The sequence below is a fragment of the Polyodon spathula genome, chromosome 1 (assembly GCF_017654505.1).
Source record: "Polyodon spathula isolate WHYD16114869_AA chromosome 1, ASM1765450v1, whole genome shotgun sequence".
Taxonomy (NCBI): domain Eukaryota; kingdom Metazoa; phylum Chordata; class Actinopteri; order Acipenseriformes; family Polyodontidae; genus Polyodon; species Polyodon spathula.
The window spans coordinates 19,618,040-19,635,171 of NC_054534.1; the positions used below are offsets into that span (position 1 = coordinate 19,618,040).

General features: G+C 35.8%; 1 protein-coding gene across 2 annotated transcripts in view; it reads left to right on the forward strand.

Moving 5' to 3' along the window:
* Positions 1-9,094, forward strand: part of LOC121315245 (AP-3 complex subunit sigma-1-like) — a 34,225-nt gene extending 25,131 nt beyond the window's left edge. The window contains exons 6-7 of one of the 2 annotated variants that reach the window (XM_041249299.1): positions 1,778-1,819; positions 8,739-8,825. In XM_041249299.1, coding sequence (XP_041105233.1) covers positions 1,778-1,813 — 36 coding nt within the window. In that variant the 3' untranslated portion in view covers positions 1,814-1,819; positions 8,739-8,825. Of the gene's footprint in view, positions 1-1,777; positions 1,820-8,738 lie in introns of both variants that reach the window. The other variant, XM_041249290.1, reaches the window with a different exon arrangement.
* Positions 9,095-17,132: the final 8,038 nt, after the last annotated feature.

A 17,132-nucleotide genomic window follows, 5' to 3' on the forward strand; every position in this document is an offset into this window, starting at 1 on the left:
TATATATATATATATATATATATATATATATATATATATATATATATATATATATATATATATATATATATATACACACAGTTGTAATCAAACGTTTACATACCCCAAAGGAAATTTTACAATTTTCTAGAATTTTCTCAAACAAATCATTATAGGAAAAATCTTTTATAGCAAAAGTTTTGCTTTTGTGGATGAGGAAAAAAAGTTACAAGACACAGATGTCTACAATTATTTATTTCAGCATTTATTTATTTATTTTTTTTAGCAAAGCTCCAAAAATGCCAATTCAAAAGTATTCATACCCTGACAAGGAAAGTTAAATTAATAGCTAGTTGAGGCACTTTTTTAAGCAATAATAACCTCTTTTAAACAATTAAAAAAAAAAATTTGTTAACCATTGTTCAACGCATAATTATTCCAGTTCGTTCAAATTCCGAGGACTTCTCTTCTTGTGCACACCCTTCTTCAACTCATACCAAAGACTGCCAATCGGATTTAGATCAGGACTTTGACTAGGCCATTGAGAACCTTGATTTATTCTTCTTTAACCATTCTGAAGTAGATTTTGATGTTTTTGTGTTGGAACATCAGTTGTGCTTTAAACCAAGTTTTGTAGCGTAAGATTTCAGATGATTGGCCAATATTTTTTGATATGCTAAAGAATCAATTTTACTATGTAGTAGAACTAAATTTCCTGTACCATTAGAGGAAAAACAGCCCCATAGAGGTATATTACCACCTCCATGCTTGACAGTAGGTATGGTGTTCTTTTCTTTGTACTCCTCGCCAAACTCTCTCCAAATGTAACGACTATCGTCATGACCAAATAGCTTGTTTTTTTTTCAAAATGTTTTTTTTTCATCACTCTACAAAACCTTTGACCAGAACTCATATCCATTATTCAAATGCGTTTTGCATACTTTAAGCGGTTGTCCTTTTGACGTTTTCCTAAGAGTGGCTTTTTCCTTGGCCTGCGACCATTGATCGTTGTGACAGTACCATGAGACTTGTACTTCTTGATAATAGAAGTACATGAAATCTTGGAAATCTTCTTGTATCCTTCTCCAGCATTATGACAGGAAATTTTCTGCCTAAGGTCTTCAGATAGCTCTTTACTTTTTTCCCCATATTGACTTATTGGTAATGACAGCAGTCATCCTATGCCTAACCCTTTTATAGTCTCTAAGAATGTTTACCTACAAACCACATTTTCTAGACTTTTTCTAGAATTAGTCTCTGCATTATCATATTGAAATTTCAAGCATATAGTAGACAATACTATTATAGCTTCAAAGGGTATGAATACTTCTGAATTAGCATTTCTGGAGTTTTGCACAAAATTGCTGAAATAAATAATTGTAGACCTCTATTTCTTGTAACTTTTTTTCCCCTCATCCACAAAAGCAAAACTTTTGCTATAAAATATTTTTTCCCAAAATTCTAAAAGTCTTTGAAAAATTTCTAGAAATGTATAAATTTCTATTGAGGTATGTAACCCTTTTCTTGTGAGCCTAGGCATTGCCCAGTACTTGATGCTTAATTTTTCATGAGTATTTGTGCTAGTAGTTGTTCTCTATTTCAATTTAAATGTTTGTGCCAATACAGTAAAGTGTCAAAGTGACACATGCACATAATAGGTCTATGGTTGGTAACATCCCTCCTTCTATTACTGTGGTAGCATGTATTGTATTTTTAATCTTTGTGCTTTAAGAATCATTCATAATTTCCCTCCTAAACTCCTGACTTTTCTAGTTCTTTCCATTCTTCTCTCTTACAGACCTTTATCTTTCAGTCTCCCAGGCAGGACAGGTAGATACAGGTACTGCTGACTTTCCAACAAAAGCAAAAACCAAAAATCTATCCACATACTTGCTATATGGTAGTCTAACAAATAGAAAGCAAAATGATGTCGGTTGGTTTCGCAGCAGACCCAAAAATGACATTCTGAAATAGGTTTTCTTCACCATGCTACCCTTTTTGCACTTTTTGTATTTGTTGCCTTTGCTTACCCTGTATTTGCTTCTCTTCCAACTTTTTTTTTTTTTTTTAAAGGTGAGCTGCATCTGCCTTTGTCTTCCTTGTTTCCGGCATTACAAAGAAAGCAAACCTACAGTTTGTATGGAATGTGGCTGATTTTTTAAATTTGGTATTTGCCAGTTAGTACATGTGGCATGAGTACAGTGCTTACTGCTGTACAGGTTAATAGATGCCAACATATCAAGCATTAATTGGAGCTCAAAGCCCGTACTTGCCATAAAACCACTTGACTACCATGTAGACCCACAAATTTCAATAGAGGGGTGCAGAAAATTCATTAGAGTTGTAATGTAAAAATGCTTTACAACATTTGCCACTGGGCAAATATCCTGTTTAAAGAAACAACAATTACTTCGTTGCCTACCTGACGTCAAGTAAAATTTGCCGTGTTAAAATATGTGAAAGAAAAAAGTGAAAGAAGTAAAGGAAGACCTACATTAACCCTAACATTACATTAAGTCATGCATTGAAAGGCAACCTTCAGTCTGAATGGATAGCATTTAAGAGAACCTGTGGTTTTTTTTTTTTTTTGGGGGGGGGGGGGGGGGGGGGGGGGGGGGGGTCAGTCTAGTGAAAGACTCCTGTGGTCCCTTTGGTTAGAGTTTAGATTCCTTGGTAAAGGGGGCCGGGGGGAGGGGGGGGGGGGGGGGGGGGGGGTTTGGGGGGGGGGGGGGGCACACGACGACATCAGAGACCATTTTGGGGGGGGGGGAATAACACGACACATCTTGTCTCTGGGGGGGGGGGGCATCTCTTAATAGTATTATTCAAATGTAACATACCTAAAGACTTCATTTTGTTTTCTTTTGGTGCTGGTGCTCACAAAATTACACTCGTTAACAGAGAAATTCAATCCATGTACTGTGTCTTTGTACTAATCCCTGGCATAGTTTTTAAGCCAACTTTGCTCAGTTTGTTTTCATTCCTAGGGAGGATGGGTTAAAGTGAACTGATGTGTGTTTATACAACATAATACAAGTTGTTTCTGTAATAACTGTAATCCAGAAACCTTTAAGGTAATTAAAGAGTGTTTTGACTCATTTCAGTAATAACTGGTTATTTGGGAGCTCTTGGGAATGTTGCTGAAGCACTAATCACCTAGTCAGACAATTCCCTTAGATGGGAAAGTGTGTCAGAGGTAAAAAGAGAAAGGAATATAAACTATTTCTAATATCATCCAACACCATTTGATTCATGTTGCCAGGAGCAATAACTACTGACCTAAAACATACTTGACTGACTTTATCCCAGTACTCACTACACAGACTGTCATTGGCAGTACTCTGTTGACATTCATATGCCTTTTGTCATGCTTTTGCCAATTGTAATGAAGATTTGCTATCCTCTATTGAATTACTTCTGTTCCTAAAAACCTCATCTTTCCATACTGAGTATTAGAAAAAGAAATGTGTTTAAATGTCACTTAGTCCAGTTCCCTCTAAACACACCACACTTATTAAATATAATCAACTGCAGCAACTTAAGAGCTTCTAGTGAAAAACAAAAAGGTTATCTAACTATTTTATTTTCTAGCCACCCACTGTGGGTTTTTTGTTAAGTGGGTACTGGTATTGAAGCCAGGCATATGCTTTCATGGTAATGAAGTCGGCTGGCTCTGAACCACAAGATGTAATTAAGGTATAGGCCTGTGGTCCTCAAAGTCGTGCCCGCGGGCAAAATTGTGCCCGCACCTGTGCTTAAATTACTGGTCGTGAACACATTTGTGGCGGGTCGTAGCATGGGAAAATAAAGCTTTAATAAACACATTTTCCAACAGAAGCGTCACAGCGGTCTGTTGACAGCTCTGCTCGCTTATGCTGTGCTTGTTTGCACTCAACATTATTTTTTTTTTTTCCCTGAAAGACCTCTGCAATACCATCAACCAATTGAATATCTGCATTGTCTCTGCGGTAGCCTAATCATAAGTTAGCTGGGTGGGACATAAATTGTGTCTGTTTTAGTTGCAGGTACTGACAGTAAGTTTAACCAATAGAGTCAGATATCTGCCAAATTTTACGCAGCTGTCCAATCACTAGCAAGCAGAGGCTGTTCACATTATTCTGTGTGAAAATTGAAGGCGAGTCAGTAGCCAATAGGAAAATGAAAGATCTGACAGCTGTCCAATCATTCGTGAGCAGAGGCAGCGTATTAATATGACGGGTAAGCACTGAATTTCGCTGACTGTTATTGAGAACAATAATACATTTCAGTATTTAAAATTTAATTCTTTCTCTTTTTTTATTTTATTTCACCAGACAAAGGAAACACTGTAGTAGATTTAGTTACGAATCCACTTTCTCTGAATAATTGTACTGGAGATGAGCGATCTTTAAAGCAGAGTAGTGTTGACAAATTTGCCAAATTAAAACAAAGCGAGACGTTTTCTGTCCTCGTTTATTTTAGTTTTTCATGGTTGTCTGTGTAAACATGATATTTCAAAATGTTTGCATTGAATATTTTATATAAATTATTTAAAGAATAAGTGCAGCACGCACAATTACTGCCTGAGACTTGGCCTTATCAGAGTGAGCCAAGAATAACTCCCACTGAAACTCTTAATATATACTTATACTACATATGCTGCAAGAAGGCAGCATTTAAGATAAGAACCTATGCAATAGTCAGCGTGCCCTCAAACAGCCAAGTAAGATCAATTTATGCCCGTGCCCAAATTACTTTGAGGATCACTGGTCTAGGCTCTCCCAAAGCACACAGTAGATATTCCCACCTTGTGACTTCATGCCCTTGCTATTAGGAACTAACATGCACATCCACCTCATATTATTCCCAATTGCATGCCGCAGTTTTAATTGGAACTGCAGCTGAGGGCTGTAGTACTACCGCTGTAAGTTGTTCAAATGTCAACAAACAAGCACACGGTGTTGCCTTTTTTTCCCCCAGAGGTTATGAAGACAAGGCAGCAAACCCAGTAATTACTGGAGGTCTTTATCACAAGTCTGACTTTATCCCATCTAGTTATTTGTAACAAATGATCAGCATAGACGGATAATCTAAAACACCTTCAGTCCTCTGCAGTATAGTACAGTACATTACACATTTAAAGATGCAGGAATATTGTACTGCATCATTTCTGGGGGATTCTTGAGTTCGTCCTGCGCTTTTACCAATTTCAATGTAATAAGTACACTATGGGCTGCTATGTGTTGCTTCTGAGTATTCCGCTATAACATACAATGCTTTATCTTTGTGCTTCTGTCTTATTTTGGTTACACCCAGTGTCTTTGCATGTATACTAACTTGGTAGACATTGGAGCAAAATAGCCAAAGGGTTCAATTTAATAAAATATACACAGTCGAAGTAATTTATTTTAGTTACTACTAATTACAAATACTAATTGTGCAGTTTATAAGACATTATCCATTAGTAGCCACTATGCTTGTATCTGAAGAGTCTTCTATCATAACCAAAGAATGAACGATTCTTTGGTCAAAATACCGTGAGGAAATGGAAATCTCAAACTTTCGAGGTAAAATTTGTTTTAGTTAACTTCTAGCTTTCTGATATGGATGAAACCGAAAGAGATAGGACCTTGCAGCTATAATTGTATTTTTGCTGGCTTATTTTCAACATATTTGTGTTCCAAAATACATGTTGAAGTTTTAAACTCTCTGATAACCCTGTCAGATTCTTTGCATGGCACTGTTTCCCTTGCCAGTTACCAGTAAATGTCCCATGACTGTGCAGCATGAGTCTTAATGTATAGCTGTGGACAAAAGTTTAGCATCACCTAGAATTTTAGAATTAAGATATCATTTTAAAAAAATCTATAGACATAATTCAATCTTATTTAAAGTCATGTAATTAAATAATCCATAAAGTGATATCTCAGAAGCCTACTGGAAGCCATAATAGTACAGTATTTCATGTTAGATTTCAAAATGTCACATTTTTCAGTTTGTCAAAACTACAAAGTGGTATGTAATTCAATAATGTTAACGTAACATTATTCAGCAGGCTTCATTCGACTTTAAGAAGCAAAATTAGTTAATTCTATAGGGTGATGCAAAACGTTTGGCAGTGTTTGTGGTTGTATGCTTGCTGTCAATTTGATGGAACTGATTAAGTGGAATGTGTGACTGTACAAATATATTTTGGAAACCCTATTACTAATGATAGATTTAGAATTTTGTATAATCTACATTAGTTACATGAACCAGTTGAATAAAATGGCATTCTTTGTTGACTCATATAACTTTCAAAACTTTAAGCAATATGAATGGGCTTTTGCACAGGGTACCACATGTCCATATGTTCCACAATGCAGTCTGTAAAGCTTGATTTTATCCCCTTCCATCTGAAGTATGCAATCCAGTCCACTTTTGAATGTTACAAAGGTCAAAAATTGAATTTAAGTTTCATGCTTCCTACTTCCATTAGTACAGCATTTTAACATCTCTATTTATATGGAATGCTTTTTGGAGCTCTTCCTCCATCAAAACGTCAGTTTAGCCAGGCCACAAGAAGTGTCCCGGACTGATTTCAAACCCCTTTCATCTCTATCCCTCCCAGTATAGGGAATACACCTTCTGTGTAGGTTGACAACTGAGTCGTACACGGCATTGTTGGAAAGAGAAAGGAAGGAATTAAACAAAAAGGATTAAATTTTTAAACACTTTGGAGTGAGAACAAATGTAATGGTAATGATTTCTTTCTCTGAAGGGAAAAAGGTGTTTGTTTTACCAGTTAATGGCTGAAGGAACCTAGTGTTACAAAGCTACCAAATCTTAGCTGCAAGGGCTAGACTGGGAAGTCACTAGACCAGTAGGGGTTTCTTAAGTTTGTATCCACTTTCTGCAAATGAATAACATTCAAATTTATATTTAGAATAAAATGTGATTTGTTTGTGGTAAAAACATGTTGTATTAATAACAAAATCTAATTTTAAAATTACATTAAAATCAGGTTTAAAAAATAGTCGCAATGTTAAATTGGATTGTTTTCAGAATATTTATTTTCTTTCCTTTCACTACGATTTCAAGAAAGTTAATTTTTTGCCCTGTAACTCAATTTAATAAATATAAGTTACATATAAGCAAAGTAGTGCTGAGAATTAAAAAAAAAAAAAAAAAAAAAAAAGTAAAAGAAATATTGAAAAAAACATGTTGACTATTGTCAGCTGTCCAATTTAAGTTACGATAACAATTGCACAAATCAGTTACTGTCTACTTCACAGACATTCCATGAAAAACATACTAGTATATGAATCAACGTTTCTCACACATTGTATTCTTAGAACCTAACTAGTAAAAGGTTTTAACTGCCCAGCTCGGTTAGTTCGGACACATCATGTGAAGATTGAAACCAAACAGTCCTATTAAATATATTTTTCCTCAAAAGTGGAAGAAATGTAATCTCTTTGGGGTCTGTGGAACTTGAACAGCTGCCTACCACAAAACATTTAACGTACTTTCAGTTTCTTAGTCTCATTTTTTTAATAGGGTCATGTGTTTAACACTTTTTTTTTTTTTTTTTTTTTGAAAATGTTCTGTTAGGAACAATTTTACAAATTGCACAGCTTTACACAGCGTGGATTGTTCAAACACAATCTGTGCATAGAGGTAGCATGGGTGTGCACTAGAAACTATTTGAGATGAAACTGAACCCACAGCAAATTAAAATGACACTGATAAATCTGTGTATTATATGACAGCAAAGAGACATCCATTTTGCTTCCTCACCGCTCGGATTCTCCTTTTCTGAGGTGGAATCTTTATGGTTGTAAGCTTTAACTAAAGTTGGGCTAATAATTGTGGATAATAAATGTTATTGTATATGTCCATATGTTTTTAATTGCACATTAGATTCTTTAAAATATTTTCTATACAATAAAAACAAACACCAAAAGTAAACTTTTCATTGGGATACTGTAGCTTCTGGTGTGCAGTACAATATGAATATTGTTTTCTACTCCATTTTGTATGTCTCTTCCCATCAGTTATGCTTATTTTTGTTCATATTATTCTCTGAATAAATATCAGGATTTAAGGTTAGCGTTAGGAGTCTTCAGGTTAACCTCACAACTATCACCATTTATTGGTTTGAAGCCTAAGCTTGATGTGTTCATTCTAACATACTGTAAATGGTTAATTTGTGTTTACCAATGTACCCTTTCTGAATCAGTATGGCTAGCATACGATATACCACTGTCTATGTACAGAAGGTAAAAGTGAAGGAAAAAAAAAAGTCTTGTTCACACACATCTCCTTTTTCATTTATGCAATTAAGAACAGATGTTCCTGAACAGATGTTTTGCAGAAATATATAGAAAAATCAACAACAACAAAAAAAGAACACACACACACAAATAGGTCACTATTGCGTAAAGGAAAGTAACTGACCACCCTGGTCTAGCAACAGGCGCAATAGTCAGAACTGTAAAGGATTCACCTTAATTAGTATGAAATAAGTGCAAAGTTTTGATGGCTACAGTGTTTATTGTTAAAATGTGAAATCTTTTGACTTGACTTTCTCTGGGTATAAGACAAGACACCTAAAATGTGCATGTGCATCTTTTCAAGTAGTGTTTTTGTAGATGTACTTATGTATGTTTGTTTGTGTTTCGCTGTATACTTTACACACTGTAGGTTTGCTTGTATATGTGAATGTATCATATCTAGTGTTGTGCATTTGTATACCTTGAACGATATTTGATCTAACTGTACCCTCCTATTCTGTGCAGGCTGGTCTAGCAGGGGCTCCAGCGCGGGCTGTGTCTGCTGTAAAGAATATGAACCTCCCAGAAATGCCTCGAAATATAAACATTGGAGATATCAGCATAAAAGTGCCAAACCTACCCTCCTTTAAATAATGTGGCTGCTTCCAGTACACATGAGCTAACACATGTTTACGATGCAACTGTTTACCAAATCAAAGAAAGGTTTAACTTTTATTACCCAGAAAAGAAATGAAGGTACTGTGTGATTTATTATTCATTTTTTGTTTTCTCTTTTTGTTTTGCACATGATCTTATTGAAAGTTATTGTTATTTTGTCTTGCTTAATGATTTCATTAAGGAACTGGAAAGTGATTGTGTTCTTTCTTAATTGCATTCCTCTGCCCATCAAAAGGCATGTTACTGTGTCTTGGCTGCTACAGTATTTAAAAAAAAAAAATCACATAGTATTTAAAACATTTACAGGACTTTGTAAAACCAGTACTCCAACTTAGTCACATATACATTGTTTGGTTTCTAAACCTTCAAAGCATTATTTTTATTTCCTTTTTTCTAGCTTTGCTTGTTATTTTAACTTTTTTTTTCTGTTGCAACGTAATAAAGTATTAAAACAACTTAATTTTTTGTCCTGGAGTGCTGTTCCATTCCAGGATTAATAGGTCACCGGTTTAATTGGTTCAATGTAATAAGTAAGGACTTGGTCGGAACAAAGCACAGGAAGTTTTGCCTACCACTACACTAGAAATATGAGCAACTGGGGGGGAAGGGTGGTTGATTGCTGACATTGTTGACAAACCCTGTAGACCCCCACTCTCCTGGAATAATCCATGCATTAGGAATGTATAGCTCACCTTCAAACTGTGAGCAATGGCTCTGCCTTTTATTCTAAACACTTTTCTGTTAAAAATATACAGACGGCACGCTTGCGTCTTCTACAATAACTAAGTCTGCATTTTTTTTTTATTGGTCTGCATGCGTACCTGCGTACCAGTTATTAACTCCTGATTATGGATCAAGAGGGTTGGAAAGCCATATTCGCTGCAGAAGACACGTAGACATACATAGTAAATACTCATTGCAGTAACTAGACCCTGTCGCCTGCATTTTGTTTGTGACCTGATGTTGATGGAGACAAACTTGGTGATCCAGCAAATAATAAAATACACCCCATGTTTAAACAAGCATGTTTTGGAAAACAAGAAGTTGCCAGGTATTTAATTTCCTTAGAAGACAGACTGTAAAGTCAAGAGGTCATTTTTAAATGTTTTTAATAACAGAACGTTAAGATTTTTCTTTTTAAGTTGTACGTGGATTCTTTTTAAGTTTAAACATTTTTTTGATTAAACTTACATGACATAAGCAATTAGTGTTTTTATTAGCACTATATTTTCTTTTTTTTTCCGTGGCAACATAAAATGAAGCAGAATGTCAAGTTTGTGCTTTAAAATAAACATTTACAATATGAAATGCATTGTATTGTAAATAAGCGCAAGTTCAAGAGCTCTTGCCTTGTTTGTGCCCACACTGAAAGCATTTTGTGTGGCTTCTTTTGTAGGTTTAGTGTTTAGGCTTGTTGTTGTTATTATTAAAGCTCAAACAACGGGAGGAAAGAAAGGTGCCACAAAAACAGAAATTAACAAGAACAACTGAAAGTGATGCAGGTACAGTGTGGGTACACTTCACTTTATTTCATTTCTGGGAGCCACAGCATCACTTTCCTACAACGTAACTCCCCTGAGTCAAATTATGAAGTGAATGCATGAAAGCATGATATTGGCCAATCATCTGAAAGCCTCCGCTACAAAACTTGGTTTAAAGCGCAACTGGACGTTCCAACACAACAACGATCCAAAGCACCCATCAAAATCTACTTCTGAATGCTTAAAGAAGAATAAAATCAAGGTTCTGGAATGGCCTGGTCAAAGTCCCGATTGAGAATCGTTGATATGAGATGAACAAAGCTGTGCACAAGAGAAGTCCTCAGAATTGGAATGAACTGGAACAATTTTGCGTTGAAGAATGGTCAAAAATTATTAAATAATCATGCCAAAAGCTCATTGACAAATATCTTTAAAAGATTAAGTTTAAAAGAGGTTATTATTGCTAAAGATGCCCCAACTAGCTTTTAATTTTCCTTGTCAGGGTATGAATACCTTTGAATTAGCATTTTGCAAAAAAAATTGCTGAAATAAATAATTGTGTCTTGTAACTTTTTTCCTCATCCACAAAAGCACAACTTTTGCTACAAAAGATTTTTCCTAGAATTATTTGTTTTTGAGAAATTTCAAGAATATCTAGGTTATATATTTCCATTATACCTTAGAACAACTGTATAATTAGTGTGTAGTGACAAAGTTCACCTGGTTTAATCCCTTACAAATAAGTATTTTTCAGCATAAAACCTGTTTATGTTTTGTTGTGTATTAACTTTGCCAATTTTGGCACCATCTCAAAACAAATTATTTATCAAGACTGCAGAAAGCAGTTAGATGGTTTTCAATCATGCACTTGGGTACTCAGTGAAAGACGATTGATTTGCAAAAGTAATGCACTGTTTTATCAAGTTATGAGCATATGAGAACCTGGAATGTTTTTACTTATTTCACAACACAAACCATTGATGCTATTACCGGTAAACACTGTTACATTATAAATAAAAAATACAGTAAGACCAGTTGTAAACTTGGTTGCTTTTCTGCAAGGAGATTCCACCCCTAACACATAAAGGCTCTGTGTGTTATTCTCCCATGTCACTTCTTTTGTTTCGGCAGCTCAGTCAAGTGCTGGGAAGCCGAAACAGGAGTCGAGCACTTAGTGTCTCAGCTACATAAATTTGTCAATATTCTATATTTTTCAATAAATCATTTATTTGTTGCAGATTCTCCATGCTGAATAAATACAACAAACTTACTAATATACACAATTCTTCCTTAGTTGCTGTACTGATAGTAAGTGTGTTCTTTAAGTATATGATATAACCTGCAACTGAGTGAACTGATTGCTTAAAATTGATTTTGTGGTGTAATGGTTCTAGGATCTAGCAGTTAGAAAGTTTAAGTTAATAAACATATGCAACTTTATATTTTACTGGTGGTGTAGCACACTTTTGTTGGTAAATAGCAATCTTTATACAGGTTCTCAGTCAATGACTGATAACACTATGTAACACAATTTTTGTTCCTGGGTAGTAAGTGTTATTTCCTAATTGCTTATGCCTCAAAAGTATAGAAAATGGCTATTATTCCCCACAAGCTTTGCTTTTGTGACCAGGACAGTGATATTTCAAAATATCACCATTTCCAATGGGAAAACAGGCAAATGTGTGTCTTTTGTTCACATAAAGTCAGAAAAAAACAACATATGAATCCAAATTAACATGTATTTATACTAAAGTAATACAAAAATGACTACAGAAGATTTAGAAGTGAGTAGTTTTTCGAGATTTACGATTATACTGTATTTACAGTATAATCGTAAATCTCGAAAAACTACTGAAGAAAATTGGTAAATAGATGATGGGCCTCCTGAGCGTTCAGAGATACAAATGCTTTTCCCTCAACTGTGCTGTTTATGATGTTCATCCTCCCTTTTGGTTATCCCTGAACACAACCCAATAGAAACTTCAGAACCTTCCTGAGTTACTCCATCTGGAGCTGGCAACTGACAAACCAGATGTTTGATGAAAGTGCATGAAAGATGAAAAGTTATATGAGAACCAGCTGGACAGTAACAGGAAACTGTCCTGGGTTTTGTGGTATTTCACCCACTGCTTCAGTAAACAGATTGGAGTGTTGTGTCTTTTGATATTATTTTTTATTTTTGTATGTTTTGGTACTGTTGTTCATTACAATAGGAGGAAAACTACTTGGAAAAATTATATCCAAAAACATTTGGCTTCATTTGAGATTAGTGAAGAATCTGTTTCTCAAGGATGAATACACATACTAGGAAGGCACTGGAGTAGCTAGTGGTGTGCCACTATCAAACTACACGTGAAATACAAAAATAATACATGTGGTTCATTCCATACTCTGCGAAGTAACTGGCCCAGAAATTTGAGAATGCAAGTAAAGTGACCCTTGGACACGAATGGCTTCATTATTTGACCTCCCTTTTTTTAAGCTCTTACCTTTGAACAAATCCCCCAAAAAATAAATTGAAAGATTGCTTTCTTCTCATTAAATATTTTTGGGATGACAAAATCATACAACATCTGACTCACAAAGTATGGAACTAGTCATTGCAGTCCTGCATGGAAGCATAGAAGAACATACTTTCAGATGAAGCTCATCGACATCATCAAGTTTCATCCCTACCATCTCCCATTCAGGAATGAAGTTATTAGTTTGTTAATATCAACAAAGGCCTTCCAAAGATCAGGACAACAAAAACCTATCAAGTTTGTTTCCTGTAACTGAGAACCAGTACCCTGTGGTTGAAATGGGACATGCATCTGTTTATCTGATTAATAACACTATGTAACACAATTTTTGTTCCTGGGTAGTAAGTGTTATTTCCTAATTGCTTATGCCTCAAAAGTATAGAAAATGGCTATTATTCCCCACAAACTTTACAGTATAATCGTAAATCTCGAAAAACTACTCACTTCTAAATCTTTTGTAGTCATTTTTGTATTACTTTAGTATAAATACTTGTTAATTTGGATTCATATGTTGTTTTTTTCTGACTTTATGTGAACGAAAAGACACAAAAGCGCCCGTTTTCTCATTGGAAATAGTGATATTTTGAAATTTACCTGTCCTGGTCACAAAAGCAAAGCTTGTGGGGAATAATAGCCATTTTCTATACTTTTGAGGCATAAGCAATTAGGAAATAACACTTACTACCCAGGAACAAAAAAAACAAAAAAAAAAAGTGTTACACGGTGTAATGATTTAAGGAGAAATAACAACACTGAATTATATTAAACACACATAATAGGATATAAAACAGATGAACAGTTAAGATTCTGGAAATGCAGCTCGTATAAAATATCCCTTTAGTGGTTTATAGTATTTAATGGTTGGTGGTATTGAGATCATTAGTCATTTCTAAGTAATTATAGGATTAGATAGCCATCAGCCAAATGGCCCATGAGCCAATTTATCCACGTAAACAGCAGATATGTTCCTATTTAAAGGCAGTTTTTTTTTTCTTTTTAGACAGATTGAAGGCAGCGACAGCAGACGGTTGTGTAATTTCTTTGATTTGAAACAAGGTTTGACTATCATACAAATTCAACAAAACTATTAATTAGAGCATTTAGTACTCGACAAACAATGATCGACCTATTATATAAAAGTCGTAGCACGGGTAGTTAGATATGTAAATGTATTGAATTAAATCAAAGACTGCAAATCCTCAAGTAACCTTTGTCTTATTGCAGTTAATCATATTGTTTGGAACAGACTGTGGATTTGAAGCCAACACACATGGAATAACAATGCAGAAGTGTGCAACGTCCCTTAATCATTTGTAGTCTTGTAAAAAAATGTGAAAGTGTGGTTTACCAAAGGTGTGTTTGTTAAGGTAGGATGCTACAGTACAGTATGTTACATCTAGTCTATACATGTGTCTTTCCTTTCCAGCAGGGTATTTGGGCCAAACAGATTCACTTTTGTGAAAATTCTACATCAATTCTGAATTTGAAATATGTAAAATAGATCCAAGTGACTGAATAATAAATCTACAACCACAATTTAAAATGCTGGCATGTATAATATTTAATTGTACATTTTAGGCTCAAGATTTGGAACACCAACAGGTGAAAAGCACAAAGTCACGCAGCTGTTGTCTTTCTGAGGTTTTTGTCATTTCAATTGCTTTGAGCTGGACATTAGGTTAAATGATTTCCTCACCAGGGGCTATATACAGTATTTCATTTTCACATCTGCAAATTTGACCTGTAAGAAAATAATTGCGTTCATGAAGAGAATTACAGAACCACATTGCTGCCAAGTGAAAATTCTCCAAAAAACAAGGACATGTCTTTACAAGTTAGTATCAGGATTGCAGGATATTATTTATGTGACAGGCGCTGGTTTAGGTACAACACGTGGAAACCCTTCATGGATCAACCACACTTAGACTGAGAGAATACTGCTTGGAGTGTGTATGCAATCTGTCCAGTGCTGTGTTGAAAAACAAAACTTCATCAAGTGGGTGCCTCAGCACGTAGCAAAAGCTGCAATTGTACACACATGCTATTGCTAGTAAAAATGATACCAGACCATATCTAAGCTTTATACAGTTGGTTTAACTTTCATTTATTTCTTCAAGTCTACTCAATAGTCCTGCATATAAGCATAAGTGGTTTACATATATACTGTAGTCCCCTATTAGTGTAATTAATGGAAATCATAAAACAAAACATATTGGTCTCTTTCTGCACAGCAGTAATGCTTCCACAAGACAAACAAAAAGAATATAAGGTAAGGTTTGTTGTCATCGTCATCAACATTTTTTGGGGGTTTGTTTGTTTTCAGGGACACCTTGTCAGCATCACAATTTTTAGTACATTTAATTGCATGTAGGAGCAGTAATCACCATGCAGGTACTCTCAGTGTCAGCGGATTCAAACAGGAAGCATAGTATTCATCTCTCCACATCAAAGCAGTGATGAGCATTGCCATCCAACCATGCAAACCAGGTCCCATAATTCAAAGGAGAAGGGAAACCGCTGCATCTCTGTTGGAAAATTCTGTTGTAGACTATGAAGTTAAAGTTTTTAGGTAATTAACATACACTTTTATCCAAAGCGACTTACAGAGACTAGGGGGTGGACTATGCATCACAACTGCTGCTGCAAAGTCACTTACAATAGGACCTCAGTTTTACGTCACATCCGAAGGACAGAGCACAGGGAGGTTAAGAGGCTTGCTCGGGGTCACACAGTGAGTCAATGGTTGAGACAGGATTTAAACCAGGAACCTCCTGGTTTCAATCTCTTTAACCACTGGACCACCAAACCTACCATATGACACAGGAGTCTTTGCCACTGATCAACACAAAAAAAGTCCGTAATGTCAAAGTGAAAAATAAAATCTAAAAATTGTTCTAAATTAATTACAAATACAAAACAGAAAATAATTGACTGCATAAATATTCACCCCCTTGAGTCAATATTTGGTAGATGCGCCTTTGGCAGCAATTACAGCCATGAGTCTATTTGGCTAAGTCTCTACCAGCTTTGCACATCTGGACACTGCAATTTTTGTCCATTCTTCTTTGCAAAATTGCTCAAGCATCGTCAAGTTGGATGGGGACCTTTGGTGAACAGCAATTTTCAACTCTTTCCACATATTCTCAATTGGATTGAGGTCCGGGCTTTGGACTGGGCCACTCCAGGACATCGACCTTTTTGTTTTTAAGCCACTCCAGTGTGGCTTTGGCTGTATGTTTGAGGTCATTGTCCTGCGGGAAGGTGAATCATCTCCCAAATCCCAGGTCTCTTCCAGACTTCAGCAGGTTTTCCTCTAGGATTTCTCTACACTTTACTGCATCCATTTTGCCCTCTATCTTCACAAGCTTTCCAGGCCCTGGTGCAGAGAATCATCCCCATAGCATGATGCTGTCACCACCATGCTTCACAGTAGGGATGGAGTTAGGCTTGCCCAAACATAGCACTTAGTGTTGAGGCCAAAGGTCTCATCAGGCCATAGAATCATCTTCCATTTGGTCTCAGAGCCTCCCACATGCCTTCTGGCAAACTCCAGCCGAGGTTTGAGGTGAGTTTTTTCAACAATGGCTTTCTTTTTGCCACTCTCCCATAAAGGCCAGTTTTGTGAAGCACCTGGGCTATTATTGCTCTGTGCACAGTGTCTCCTAGCTCAGCCGTGGAAGACTGTAACTCCATTAGAGTTGCCATGGGCCTCATGGTGGCCTCCCTGACTAGTGCCCTTCTTGCCAGGATATTCAGTTTTTGAGGACGGCATGTTCTATCTTCACAGTTGTGCCACATTCTCTCCATTTCTTAACAATGGACTTTACTGTGCTCCAGACGATATTCAATGCCTTGGAAATGTTCTTCTATCCTACCCCTGATTGGTGCTTTTGAAGAACCTTATTTTGGTTTTGTTTTGAATGTTCCTTCGTCTTCATGATGTAGTTTTTGTTAGAAAATGTACTAACCAACTATGGGACCTCCCAGAGACAGGTGTCTTTAACCTGAAAACATGTCAAACACCTTAATTGCACACACGTGGACTCCATTCAACTAATTATGTGACTTCTAAAGACAATTGGTTATACCAAAGCTTATTTAGGTGTGTCATAGCAAAGGGGGTGAATACTTATGCAATCAATTATTTTCTGTTTTATATTTGTAACTAATTTAGAACAATTTGTAGATTTTATTTTTCACTTTGACATTATGGACTTTTTGTGTTGATCAGTGGAAAA